The sequence below is a fragment of the Cryptotermes secundus genome, unplaced genomic scaffold (assembly GCF_002891405.2).
Source record: "Cryptotermes secundus unplaced genomic scaffold, Csec_1.0 scaffold2223, whole genome shotgun sequence".
Lineage (NCBI taxonomy): Eukaryota > Metazoa > Arthropoda > Insecta > Blattodea > Kalotermitidae > Cryptotermes > Cryptotermes secundus.
In genome coordinates this window covers 35999-50096 of record NW_019738374.1, presented here as the reverse complement: position 1 = coordinate 50096, position 14098 = coordinate 35999, and the positions used below count along the sequence as shown (strand labels likewise).

Below are 14098 nucleotides of genomic sequence, written 5' to 3'. Positions count from 1 at the left end.
CAACTATAAAGAAGAAGGTAAGGATGCATATATGCAGCATCCATTCTGTATGCTCAAATAATATTCTCACTACTAAAAGGGCTCACCATAAAAAATAGACATACAACATAAAATACTGTCATATTGTTACAAAATGTAGTTTTTTGTTAATTTGATATACATTAAGCATATAAATATAAAAAATTATATGAAGTTAAATGACAATACTAAGTGGCCAGTAATGTTGTCCAAAGTTATATTTTATTACCAAATATTTTAGAATACTGTGAAGATAGAGGCACTATATGTCTCCAAAAACATTGGTGCCCATCTACCAGACTATAATGTGGAGTCATAACCAAGAGGACCACAATATCAAGCCTCCCAACACATTTTTCACACAAAATTATATAAAAATCAGCAGAAAGGTTCAGAAGTTGAAACATAAAACAAATGTTGCTGTGATCAATGAGACAACAATAACCTTTAACTTTGTATAAAGAACACCTGAAATTTCTGAAATCATATAAAACTGTACAGAATGACTGATGAAAGTATTATGAACATACCCACCTTATTTACCCAAATATAAGACAAAGTTTGTTTCCTTTCATTTTAATTCACAAACAGATCGTTTACTCAAAGAATGAATAAAAATGCAATAAAAACAGAAAAACACAATTTGACAGTTTCTGCAAAAGTAGATCTGGAACATGTACCATATATCAATATGAAAATATTCACAATCAGCAATCAGATTCTCATTACCCTTACGACCACACTCACACACTGCGGTACAGGCTAATAATGAAGAATGAGGTCAAAAATGTTTTATTTAAGCCAGAGGATTATATGTAAGAATTTTATCTGAAGAAGTAATGAAGTTACTTTTCCTTAACACTTTCCATTCAGCAGGACCATATTATATCTAAGGACACCTTGTATTTGGATAGATATGATGGATTTCCTCTTCAAGAAGAAAATTAAAACTCCACAATATATATATATTCAACACCGTTATAAAACACTGTAAGTTCATTCAGCCTTAATTAAACAACTGAGGGTTTACAAACACAGACACAAAATAATATTTCATATATCATGTTAAGCTACCAGGGATCAGTATTGCTCTTTATATTATTCACATCTTTTCTGCTTAACATATTACTATTCTGTACTATATATTTTGTAACTCATATAAAAACACACATCTTCAAGACATTTTCAGCATTCCCTATTTGATTCACACTATGAAATATCATGTTGTTAGTATTTTAAGTTTAGTAATAGAATTAAAATAAGATAATATTACTGCAGAGTCATTGTTAATATCTAGATATTTCCCATCACATTTGTTCAAAACCTCTTCACCTTTCAACATATACACACACTCCACAATCTACATGCTCTTAAAAGAGAGCTACCCTGTAATATAACAAACCCAGCTTCTGGACTAAACACCTTCATTTCATTCTGTTCATACACACACAAAAAAAAAAATGATGTTTATTCCTAACAATGAAGCGCACAGGCAACCAGTTCAGCCCTTACAATCAGAAGCCTAGAACTGAAACATAACAGTACCTGAAAGGTCTGACTGTCTCATTGTACTGAGGAAATGAAATGTCATCACTGATAACCTTATGTTCTAGTTGGTTTTTACTTTTTGACAATTCTTCACTACATATTTCACTTTCATTATTGCGACCAGATTCTCTTATTTCACTTTATTAAATGCAAAGTTTAAGTTATACTTAACACATTGTTAAACTATAGGAAAATTCACCATGACGATATCTGCAATTGATGAATCATTTCAAGAATATAAATCACATAGCATCAAAATCAAATGACATTTTGAATAAGATGAAAACTCAAGTTGGTGACTTTGAAGCGACCACAGAAACTTCTAACAAAATATAATAGCTTAGTTAATAGAACGTACACAACTTCAAACTGTTATCTTATGAAAATGTACAAGGTGCTGCAATGATTCAGATTTCTTAAAAATTCATCTAGAAACACAAATTAACAATAGGTGATTCATATCAGGCACCCCATTTGATTTCAGTTTATTTTTGACTGGAATATATTCTGAGGGATTGATTTTATATACATATATAAAAAAAGCAAAGCTATCCCTAGGCCCATAGAGTTGAGAGACATCAAGGCTCCCAAATTTTCTAGACAGTCAGCTCACAGATGATGGTGAGGTTGTCAGCCTTAAGCAGTGGCTGCCCTTTACCCTCAGGAAGATTCCTGGTACTCATTTCTGTTGGAGGCTGAGTTGACCCCAGGGCCATAGTGCAGCTGGCCAGATTAAGACAACTGAAAAGATCTAATGACCTCATCAGGAATGAAACCCACTGCCTTCCAGCTTGTAGCATAGTGCCTCAACCAACTATACAACTGATTATTCCAGTTTTAAATATGACTACTTAATTGAATATAAATAAATAAATTGCATTAAACTGAAATCATTTTCAAGTATAAAAAATTTTAAATATCAGATTCAACATCATACAAAAGCAATGAACATTATATCCTCAGTTCATTTGTACTCATTCTTCAATTACAGCACACTTTGTACCTGTCACAAAGACTGTCGGTATGAAAGTTAGGAGGGCTGCAAGCCAGAAGCAATTAACTTAAAAAACATGAGTTAGCAATACAGCTGATTCTGGTGATTAAGTCACAAATTATTTCAGATGGAGGCATTTCAACCATGGGAAAAATTGAAGAAAGCAGTCTTCTGGGATTTGGCACCGTGTATATGTGGTGTTAACCGACGTTTCGGAGAAACGTATCGCCCCCATCTTCAGGGTTGAAGAAGTATAGGTAAATCTGCAAGCGACAACACCGTGAGACACGGTCAAGCAGACTCCGAAACGTCGGTTAACACCACATATACACGGTGCCAAATCCCAGAAGACTGCTTTCTTCATAGTCACCGCCGTGAAAGCCTCAAATCTTACATGGGAAAAAATATTCATTTGGATTTCAGGTAGAAAAATTGACAACAAAACATATGTCTCATAGAATGTCACAATATCAGGACTGTGATAGTACTATATTTAAGAAACTGGAAAAATTTCAGATATGGCCATCCTGTTACAAATGGATGAAACATACACTGATACCTCACATACATCCATATTTTATTCTGGCAAGTCTGATTTGTTTGTACCAGTTTCAAAGGAACAAAAATTAATCAAAGTGCATGCTAGAAGTGAGGATGTGTTTGTTAAAGGAGCTCACTTAACCACTGGGAATCATCATGGTGCACTGAACTACAAACAGTACAAAAACATATGGATAAAAGAAAAGTTGACTCTCGGTCATGACAAGGAAAGCATCATGAGGACAGATACTGCCCATTTTATAATATGTAAATTGATCAACACCAGATTTGAAGAAAAAGAGAATGCCTTGAATCCGAGAGGGGGAAGTCCGCATTCAGATAACATGGAAGGGGAAGGGACTGAATTAATCAAAGGCAATCAACACTACACATGAGATAAATGATATCCCTGCTGAATATCAGCACTCCGTCTTAAGACTACCACCATAACACCCAAGCCTAAACCCTATCCCGTTAATATGGGCCACAGTAAAGAACTGGGTGGCTCACAGATATTAAAAATGGAGTATATAATCCAGTCTACCAGTGCAACATCCATGCGTGACTGTAAGCATGTTAACACATACAAGCAGAGTACATGACGAATGAAACCTAAACTGATGAGGATCATCATTCATGTGGGTGGTGAGAGTGAAAGCAGCATATCCTGCATACACCTCACATTACAATAGAAAAGATAAACAGTAAAACATTTGCCTCCTGTTTTTAATTTCAATGAGATTTATGGACTTTACAAAGAACAATACACTAGTGATCAAAAAGTGGCATGCTTCTCAACAATGCATTTTTCTTTAATGTGTTCAGTCTATCCCATGCCCTTGAAAATGACATGCAACTGGTGTCATGCCTTCAAAAGACACCTTAAGATCACCAGGTGATAAACTCCATGGACTGTAGTCTGTAAGCATTCAGCAGGTGATACCAGATGATTTACAAAAACTGAAATTGCTCCACAAGAAACCAGATTCACAAAGAGAGGGAGAGAAAAAAAAGATGAAAAACACAAATGAAGCAAATTAATTCAATAAAAAATTGGTTTTATCTTTGACTTGTAGAAGACACTTCCATTTCTTATTTATTTGTGTAGCATAGTATAAGAAAAAACTGTGGACATTTAACCTCACGACACATGATGCAATGACTGAAAGTGTTTATATGCATGTGTGGGGAGTGAGAGTCAAGCTTCTTCAGCAACTCTTGAGACCAGATCACGACTCTGGAAGCATATTTAGAACTCCACGCATATAATATCTGATTCTGTATCATAACAGCTGTGGACAAAACAAATCCCAGAATTTCAGTCTTTTCGGCACATATTTTGCATACATCTCCCAAATTACAAATTAGCAATTTAAAATATTTTGTAACTGGGCATAGTTTTAATAGCTCTAACACAGAAAAATAAACTTTTTAATTCTGATATCTCTGTACCTACCCACTGGGTTCAAGTCATTTTAAATGCCCAAAAGCAGCAAAAAGTTATGCCAGTAATAAAAATAAAAAAAATTTAAGAACACAACTTTTTTGACGGAAGGACAGTTTAAAAGATGCTGGATTAGAATTAAAAAAAGAACACCCTCATGGTGAAAATGAACCAACGCCATAATCTGGATAAATCACTTTTCAACACAATTTTTTTTAATGATTTCGTATAAGATGTAAGTCTGTCAGTGATATTTAGTTGTCACTGTTGTATGCACACGACCAGAAACTTACAAAGGAGAAATCAGAGATTTCTTACATTTGTGTCATTACGTATATTCCACCAGTTCTAATTAATCTTACAGACAAGGGCAGCAAAAATACCGAGTCATTCTTTTTGTAGATTATTACAGAGAATGATGAATAGTAATTAATTATGTTGTGTACATGTGTGCATAAATTTTTATTAAGACTTTGTATCTATTAGTGTTTCCTTTATTTACTTACTATGTACATTGCAACCTCAATATAGCGAGAATTTTCCATAAAAATACTCAGTCTAACCGATATTTGTAATATACAAAAATGAATGAAATATGTGACCTTCAAAACTGTCTTGTAATTTCTAATTACATATATCATATTACAGTGCTAAAGTTTAAAAATATAATACAGGTACTTCAATATTTAGGCTCTTTTGAAGTGGCTATCATGGACATATTAAAATAACAATTAATATTATTTCTTATTGATAACTCTCACAACAAAACAATCAATAATATGTGTAAGTAGCTCTAGGAGATACTTTTGCTACATGTTTCAGCCTTCAAAAGACCATCATCAGGCAAATACATTTGAAGGGCGACTGCATTGTGTAAATGTCCGATCTGATGGTGAGATAGATTACAACTATCTAGTAGTATCAAATATTAAATAATGACATACAACATAACAACGGGCCTCCAAACACATCAACCATTGTGTATATAATATGTCCATATAAACATTACATATATTACGATTACAACTGCCAACTTCCAAATACGATCACATATACAACTTTTAACTGTACTATTGACTATGTAACTGGTTATTTTAAGACTTCAACTTTTATTGTAATTTATATTTTATATTCACTCATATCATTTTATATCACTGTATACACTTGGAAGTTTAGCACTGTACCCTATATTTGACATGCAATTCAATAACAAAATGTTTAAAGTATTTGCCTGATGATGGCCTTTTGAAGGCCACAACATGTAGCAAAAGTATCTCCTAGAGCTGCTTACACGTATTATTGATTGTTGTGTTGTGATGGTTATCAGTAAGAAATAATATATGATACACAACAGGATGCATTCATTGGGGGGGGGGGGACAAAATAAAAAACAAATAACAACATTATCAACATCTGACATAAGCTCTTGTACACACAATCAACATGTGATTGGTTGAATGGACAGAGAGGAGCATAAATGACCCTAAACGCATTCACTTTATGTACTTCATGCTAGGAATACACAACAACTGTCAGGCAAAAGAACACAGCTCTCAGTTTCAGCATATTATGGATCAGATATTGGAGGCTTGCAACCCTTCATCTCTCTTTGTGAATTCAGCTATAAGGTTCATCAGCAAGATCACCATGTGTGCATTCCCTATCCCCCAGACCTACCATCTATACTCGAATAATCTTACCTTTGTTTTCAATTTCATCTAGGCATATATTACTATATTACTTGTTTGCAGACTATGAAAACAGACCACATAAATACAATGTACATGTCATCAAAACCATCATGTTAGTGACAGTCTGTTCTTCAATTATCTTGAGGAGGGATATCCAGATAGCTTCAAATAGAGCACAAGGAGGTCAAATCAATTAACCTTTATCATAAGAGGCAGTCAATGAAAACAGTCATGGTACTTTCTAATGGTACAAAATATCTATAAATGTCAAAACATTGTCTGTATTAATTCTACACTTTACTTAACTCACAATTTCATTTAAAACTGAGCTGAAAATGAAATATGCATCACTAAACCCTTCTACTTTCAGTGAAGCTCATGACAGATCAGAGTTATAAACTAATCACTTAATATCACTCTGATTGGACACATCCCTGTTCCGAAAGAAACCCTTTTCAGTCTTGCATTCTCTAATTGTAACTGTCTTGAGGTTGACTGTAACATCTGTTATGAAAACCTGGTCTGCCACTGGATTCCTTGCATGCCAATATTCAGAACTGGGACTTGTCAGTAACTGAGGAATCAGTGTGGGAGGCGGTTTATCCACTTCATCCAGACTTCCAGTGTTAATATTACTATTACTACTGTAAGCACTAAGATGTCCATTCACCAGGCTTCCACCTGTAACTGAGACACTGCTGTTTAGAGCAGATGTTTCTCCTGTTTGGTCCATGACAGTACTGCCACTAATTTCCCCTGTGGCAACAGTGCTGCTTTCCTGCTGAGAACGTTTTTGCTTATGTGAATCTTCTGTTCGTGAAGTGGTTGCTGTATCTGTCCCCTGCTAAGAAGAAGAAGAAGAAGTTATAATACCATAATGTGGGAATATGGTAACTGAAGGTATGCTCTTTAGGAAACAGGTTGAAGAGGTAGGAGCACATCACAAGGCCTTTTATATTTAATGTCAGTTTACCTTTTTATAATGAACCTATTTTCATATGTGAAGCTGGTGACCAAATTGTTGAGGTATAACCATTATGTCTGCAGTGAAAGAAATGCCACTACCTAGTTTCAGAAGAACTGAGTTATAACGAGTGGAGACAATGCAACGCCTACATTTTAAATTAAGTTAGTTTAAATTTAGTTCTAATTCTGGGCTGGCTTCTTTAATCTGTTCAGAGTTATGGACAATCAATATGAATGACTTTTATATCCACAGCCATATTATTTGTACATCATACTTTGAAAACCTTACAAGGATTACTTACTTGTGGGTAACAGGCTTAGAAAGTGCTAACAAATTATAACTGACAAGAGTTCAACTTCAGCCAAGGTGTCCTTAGAAAATATTCAGGGAACCAAACTCTTTTTGACTATTATAATAAGTGAGATTATAAAAGGTAAAAAGGTAAAGCTATCCCTGTAACAGGCCTTGATGTAGGCCGCGCCATAGCTCAAGTGGTTAGTCACTGGCTACCCACTGCGGCAGCCCGGGTTTGATCCCGGGTCTGGTCAAGTGGGATTTGTGGTGGACCAAGTGGTGCTGGGGGGGGTTCTCTGAGTACTTCAGTTTCCCCTGCCAATCTTCATTCCACCAATTTCTCCACCATCATAATCACCCGGGGCAGGCTAGAATAGGCCAATTAGTGGCCGCCGTGCCGATCTATCGGAGGCGTTAGAGACTACGGTTGGGCGGGAACTGTCCTGAATTTGGCTCAGTGACCTCCTTTGGAGATATGAGGTTCTTTTACGTGCCGTAAAGCTACAACATGGGACCCACGGCTTAAGGTCCCTCCCGGAGGACTTGTTCCCTGAATTTTTCCGTCCTTAAAAATTCCACGACCTCCGCCGGATTTTTGAACCCGTGTACCACAAGTCATGAGGTGGGAACGTTACATCTAGACTACGGAGACCGCTTAGTCCACTTTGTAACTCACATGAGGATGGAACACAGCACATCAGCATATTTAGCATTTGTAAATATCTGTGATATTTTTTACAACACTCCTACAGTGTCACAAGAGCCAACTGACACTTCACACCAATTCACATGTGGGAGGGAAGAACAATATTGGGTAAAAAATCAAAACTATTGTACAGTGAAATAACTCTGTCTCAGAAACTGTTCAGAAAAGGACACATATTTGTGTACACTTTTTTGCTTGGAATGACCAACACTATGACCTCCCAGAATATTGACCTTTACTCTGTTGACCCTTGTATATGACATTTTTTGACACCCTTGCATGTAACATTCTAAACAAAAAAGAAATCAACAATTTCCCCAAGGTCCTCTTCAGGAGGAAAATATTCTGCACACATCACTTTTTTCTTCAATGTGCCATTAGGGAGAAATACAGTGGGACATAGAGACAGTTACATATATGATGTATGTATCATGCAGAAAAATCTGCATTGCAATTTCAGAACTATTTTTGTTGTTCACAGTGGTTACTTGTGCTTAATGTTCCCAGATTGTTGGACTCGCATACATCAGTGTGTCTTACTGCTAAGTTACATGTGTATATTGTCACGTGTTGGGTATGTCTTACGACAAATAACTTCACGCCGTTCTGGATCTAGCGAATTTATTGCACTCGCTCTTACAATTACATAATTCACAATTTCCCAATTACTGCCATCGGCAGTATGACAATTACGTCTTCTGCTGTAGTTACTGCCATTCACTCGATACACTCAATAACAATGGACCAATGGAGTTCAACTTACTCCGGCGAACGCTAGACTGCAACTGACTGGTTACTCTCTCTCTAGTAACTGCCTCAATACTCACTACTCACTACTCTAGTAGCTTCCGCACTGACAACACAGAAAACAGTTACATGATAGCTACCACTGTTGTGTAACATTGTGTTTACAGGTGTTGCTGGGGAACGCTGCCAAGAGTTGTTTATTGCTGTGTAGTAACTGCGGTGTCCCCTGTAACGTCACTGTGGGAAGTGCTGTTATGTCACCGCGGGGGAGGGGGACAGAGTGTTTACTGGCCTGTTACCGTAGCAGCGGCAGTTGCTCCGATGATGTTACGTCANGGGGGGGGGGGGGGGGTGTTTACCAAGTGTTTCACTGGCCACGTTACATTTCTCCTTTCTAAAGGTTTTTCGTCCCGAACAGCCTAACGGTACATCCACGTTCTTTTTTCTTCTCTGGTATTCATCTTCGGGGCGCTACCTACGCTCCCATTTTATTAGAAATGCTTGTCTCAAGCAATTCCATGGTTGTTGATTCCATCGTTTCACACTTGTCTCTCACATTCATCCATCCATCGCTCATTCACTCGTTCTAGCTGGGGAGGCCAATGCTTCTGTGTTACTGGTTCCTCCACCATGCGCTATTCCATTTTTCCCGTTTCAGAGGGGGTCAGCCCCTCCACAAGGTCCAATCCATGTCTTGTCATAGGCTGACAGAAGATGTGACTATTCACTTTGTGATCTTCAGGCTGACAATCTTGTAGAAGGTTTTTTTATGAGTTCTTCTCCCTCCTAGGTGCGATCACTGTCCTGATCTACACCCTCCGATGGTGTCCTTAGTTGGCACCTTTTCTTCTGGCATAGCGGCCATCCGCTGCCTATGTTCTTAATTCACGTCCTTCCTTTCCAGGTTTTTTGTTCAGCACTGACGCTGGTTGAATATTTCTTTACGAAACCTCCCTTGCACCATGTCACACCTGCACGGCTAGTCATATTTCTGTCGGCAGCAAATTCATGTCGTGGTCCACACTTTCCTTGGGTCGTAGATTTCCTGAAGATGTTCCTTTTGCGCCATGCCACTGTTGCATGGTGGCACACCTTCCTGCTGATTTCTTCTGCTGTGCCACTTCCACATGGCACCTCATCCCTCTGCGGGGGAGGGCCAGTCTTCTTCGGCACCCATCCTTTTCTTGGGTCCATTTCTTCATTTTTCACTGGTTTTGGCCCCTATGCCTTTTCTTCTTTGGTTCTCCAACTGGCATTACTTCAGCGTCTTTTACAGGGACTTCTCATTGTTGGGCCACCTCAGGTTTCCTGTCCACTGAGGTTGGCTCTTCTCCTTTCAGACATGCCTCCATCTCTTGGCAGGCCACCGTCTCTGCGTCCATTTCGGGTTTGATTTCGGCCACCATCTCCTTGTGGCTGGTGTCCATCATTTTCATCATTTCCTTCAGTTCTCTATGCTCAGCCTGTCTGTCAGCCTCCAATCTGGACAGCAACTCTTTATGGCTGGCCTCCATCTTAGCTTCGTTTGCATCTAATTTTGCCATGATTTCTTCTTTGTTGGTCCTCAGTTTCTTCAGCAGGAGTTCCATCATCTGTTGCATCTCCATTTTGTGGCAGTATAATACTCGATGCACTCAAAAATTCGATTATTCGTCGGGGTGTGTTCAAGTTCGTAAACCAATTCTGACACCAAATTGTCACGTGTTGGGTATATCACGCAACGAATAACTTCACGCTGTTCTGGATCTAGCAAATTTATTGCACTCACTCTTACAATTACACAATTCACAATTTCCCAATTACTGCCATTGGCAGTATTACAATTACGTCTTCTGCTGTAGTCACTGCCATTCACTTGATACGCTCAATGACAATGGACTTCAACCCACTCCGGCGAATGCTAGACTGCAACTGACTGGTTATTCTCTCTCTAGTAACTGTGGTTCAATACTCACTACTCACTACTCTAGTAGCTTCCGCACTGACAAAACAGAAAACAGTTACGCGATAGCTACCACTGTTGCGTAACGTCGTGTTTACAGGTGTTGTTGCGGATCGCTGCCAAGAGTTGTTTATTGCTTGGTAGTAACCACGGTGTCCCCTGTTACATCACTGCAGGGGAGGGGGATGGACTGTTGACTGGCCTGTTACCATAGCAGCAGCAGTTGCTCCGATGATGTTACGTCGCCCCTAGAGGGGGGTTTACCAAGCGTTGCGCTGTCCACTTTACAATATCAATCACTTCTCAGTTAGTGGGCATCAATGACAGCCTACCTGTGCTGAGCTTGACAAGTTAATCCTTACAGAAGTCTAGAATCACTCCAACATTGAAATAAAAGCAATTTCCCTTGAATATAAGAGTCACTGAAAATATTGTCTTTGAGCACGAGCGGATACACACACACATTTTTTCTATAACATTTAAACTAGACAAGAATTTGGAAAAATTTTTATATTTGAGGTGAGAACATGAATTTTCTTTAGTAGATCAGTTTCTTCACTGTAATAATTTACAACACTATCCTTCTTTTAATAAACATCTGACAACATGTTATACATGAAATTTATTGAGTTAGTTCCCTTCTTGAAATCACTAGCCTTTGTTCAGCTTCACCAGTCTGTACACCTACCTGTTCTTGTGATGTATGACTGGTGACAGGCGATAAAGCAGGAGCTAATATTTTTTTGTCAGTGCTGTTTGAACGGGGACTGGTGGGCGAGAGAGCTGGAGGTGGAGAAGATGCGGGTGATTTTGATCCACGGCCAGAAGCAGGGGGAGGAGATCCTGCAGACAGTGCACATCCCACTCCATCTGCATCATCTTGAGATATCACTGATGCATCTGAGGTTGGCTTCGAACTTGAAGGACGACGACCATGAACTTGCTGTGGCTGTCATTCCAACACATTTGTTCTTATGATATTAGGTTCAAGATATGTCTTGTATGCCAGTGTCCAACATGCACAACCGAACAAACATACGTAGCCACTCAATTGGTTGCATTATGTGAACAGATAATGACTTTATCAGTCAACTGCTTCCTGATCAGCTGAGTAACAGGCAGTGACCAAGTCTGTCTTTGTCAGCAGATTTCTGTTGACACTGTTTGTCACACCATGTCTACATCAATTTAGGTAATAATTTAAGACATTTTAAGACACCACAGTTCTCCATCAAAAACATGCTGTGCATCCCCAACAGTGATGCCATTATGGTAGTGACCAAGCCAAAGTCACATCATATGCACATTCAGGCATGTGTGGAAATATGTCTAAGCATGTGCATAATTAACATTGGTACCAGGAAACAAGCTTTGTACTATTGTAAAATATGTCATTTCCATGCAAAATGATGACATCACAGTTGACAGTAAAACTGTTACTGGAACTGCGAGAAAAACAAACAAAACAAGACGCCTCTATGAACCATAACATTATTTTCTTAGACATATGATCATGAATAATTATTCAGGGATCCAATTTCTAAACTAAGTAAAACTGAACAAAATCATTGTAAATCCTTTCGACTTTGTGTTTCAAGCTGTATGTATAGAACTCCTAATTTTCAAGGTATAGACCCATTGCTGGGTGGTGACTCCGTGAACACTGACCGCTGTTACACAACAGTGCCGTAAACATGCTTCTACACTAGAAGAACTGTGTTTTCTATGTGGTCTGTGTTGAGAGGTTATAAGAGAGTTGACTTTTGACTTTGAGTTCAGTTGAGTTTTGCATGCTAGGCTGTGAAGATAGGACCTGAGTGCATAAAGTTGAAGAATCTCCACTGTTAGAAGCTGTTGCCAGAGAGTGGCTGGTGAAGACACAGCAAGCTGGAAAAGGCTTGGTGGGTGCGTTGGTGATTTGTGAATTCTGGAGATTAATGGTGGCACTATAATTATTTGTACAGTGGAACCTCGCTTAACGAGCATAATTCATTCCAGAGTCTTACTCGTAATGCGAAACACTCGTTAAGCAAAACAATTTTTCCCATATAAATTAATGTAAAATATGATAACGTGTTCCATGCCGAAAAAATACTCAACAAATTTTATGTATAAGGTTTAAACCAACCTGGAATGCGAATTCGATTTGCGGGAAAAAAGAAAAAAAAAATTGAAATAATTAGTTTATTATTTATGATACATATCTAATTCTTTTTTACTAGAAAGCTGTCTAGAGACATTTGTTTTTGTCGATGCCTCAAAATTTGGTGAAAATGCGACACAGCATTATCATTAAATAAATTTGTAGTGCGCATAGCCACTGCCTTATTAGGGTGATGCTTCTCAATGTACGATGCAACAGTTTCCCATGCTTTCAGCATTTCTCTTATTGTGCCACAGGATTGTTGCTTTGCTGTCACCTCCTCCTCCTCCTCTGACAAACTCTCCTCCACAACTTCTTGCTGTGAAACACAATGCAACTCCAAATCGTGGATGTAGACCGACTGTATGCCATGCTCACACCTTGTTCTCGCTTTTCAATGATTTTACATTTCATTTCTACAGTTATTTTTATTCTCTTATGGCTGTCTTTTGTGGCTTTTTCTTTGGAGACATTTTTGCAAGGGTTATTAAACTTTGCACATAAAAAATCACAAATAATATGTCTGAACACAAGTTTGGAAAAATGTGTGATCACAAGCGACACTAAGATGCTAGCGAAATGAGTGCTAAACACAGACTGATGTAGCAAGTGCACAATCTGGGACTTCCCCTCTCATCACTCATTATGCGAAATGTTGCTCGTTATGCGAGTCATTTTTTTACAATCTGTTTTCCTCGTTATGCGAATTACTTGTTATGAGAGGTGCTCGCTTAGCGAGGTTCCACTTTCTTAATAATTGTGTGTATAAGTGGTCAATAAATCCAATATCCAATCAAACCCCATCTACAGTCATACACATACACATGACAATATCCATATGACATTGCAAAGGACATAAATTCTTATAAATATGCAATTTAGAGAGCTTGGTGTTATACAGTGCAGAGACATAAATTAAAAATAGAATAGTAGATCAGAGGCAAGTGCTGAAAATTTGGGAAAATTATATTTCAGAACTATATGATCGGCCTAATCGGCCAGAAACCTTAGAAGTTGAACCGGAAGAAGAAGTAGATACAGACGAGAAAGGACCATATATTTTA

The 14098-nt window shown here is 38.1% G+C and overlaps 1 protein-coding gene across 4 annotated transcripts in view; it reads right to left on the bottom strand.

The window, feature by feature from the left end:
- Nucleotides 1-5870: 5870 nt before the first annotated feature.
- Nucleotides 5871-14098, bottom strand: part of LOC111871028 (polycomb group protein Pc) — a 24721-nt gene continuing 16493 nt past the window's right edge. For 2 of the 4 annotated variants that reach the window (XM_023863759.2, XM_033754070.1), the window contains exons 7-8: nt 11580-11840; nt 5871-7079 (exon numbers count right to left, since the gene is read on the bottom strand). In XM_023863759.2, the coding sequence (XP_023719527.1) occupies nt 6639-7079; nt 11580-11840 (702 nt within the window). In that variant the 3' untranslated portion in view covers nt 5871-6638. The remainder of the gene's footprint in view (nt 7080-11579; nt 11841-14098) is intronic. The other 2 variants (XM_033754069.1, XM_033754071.1) reach the window with 2 other exon arrangements.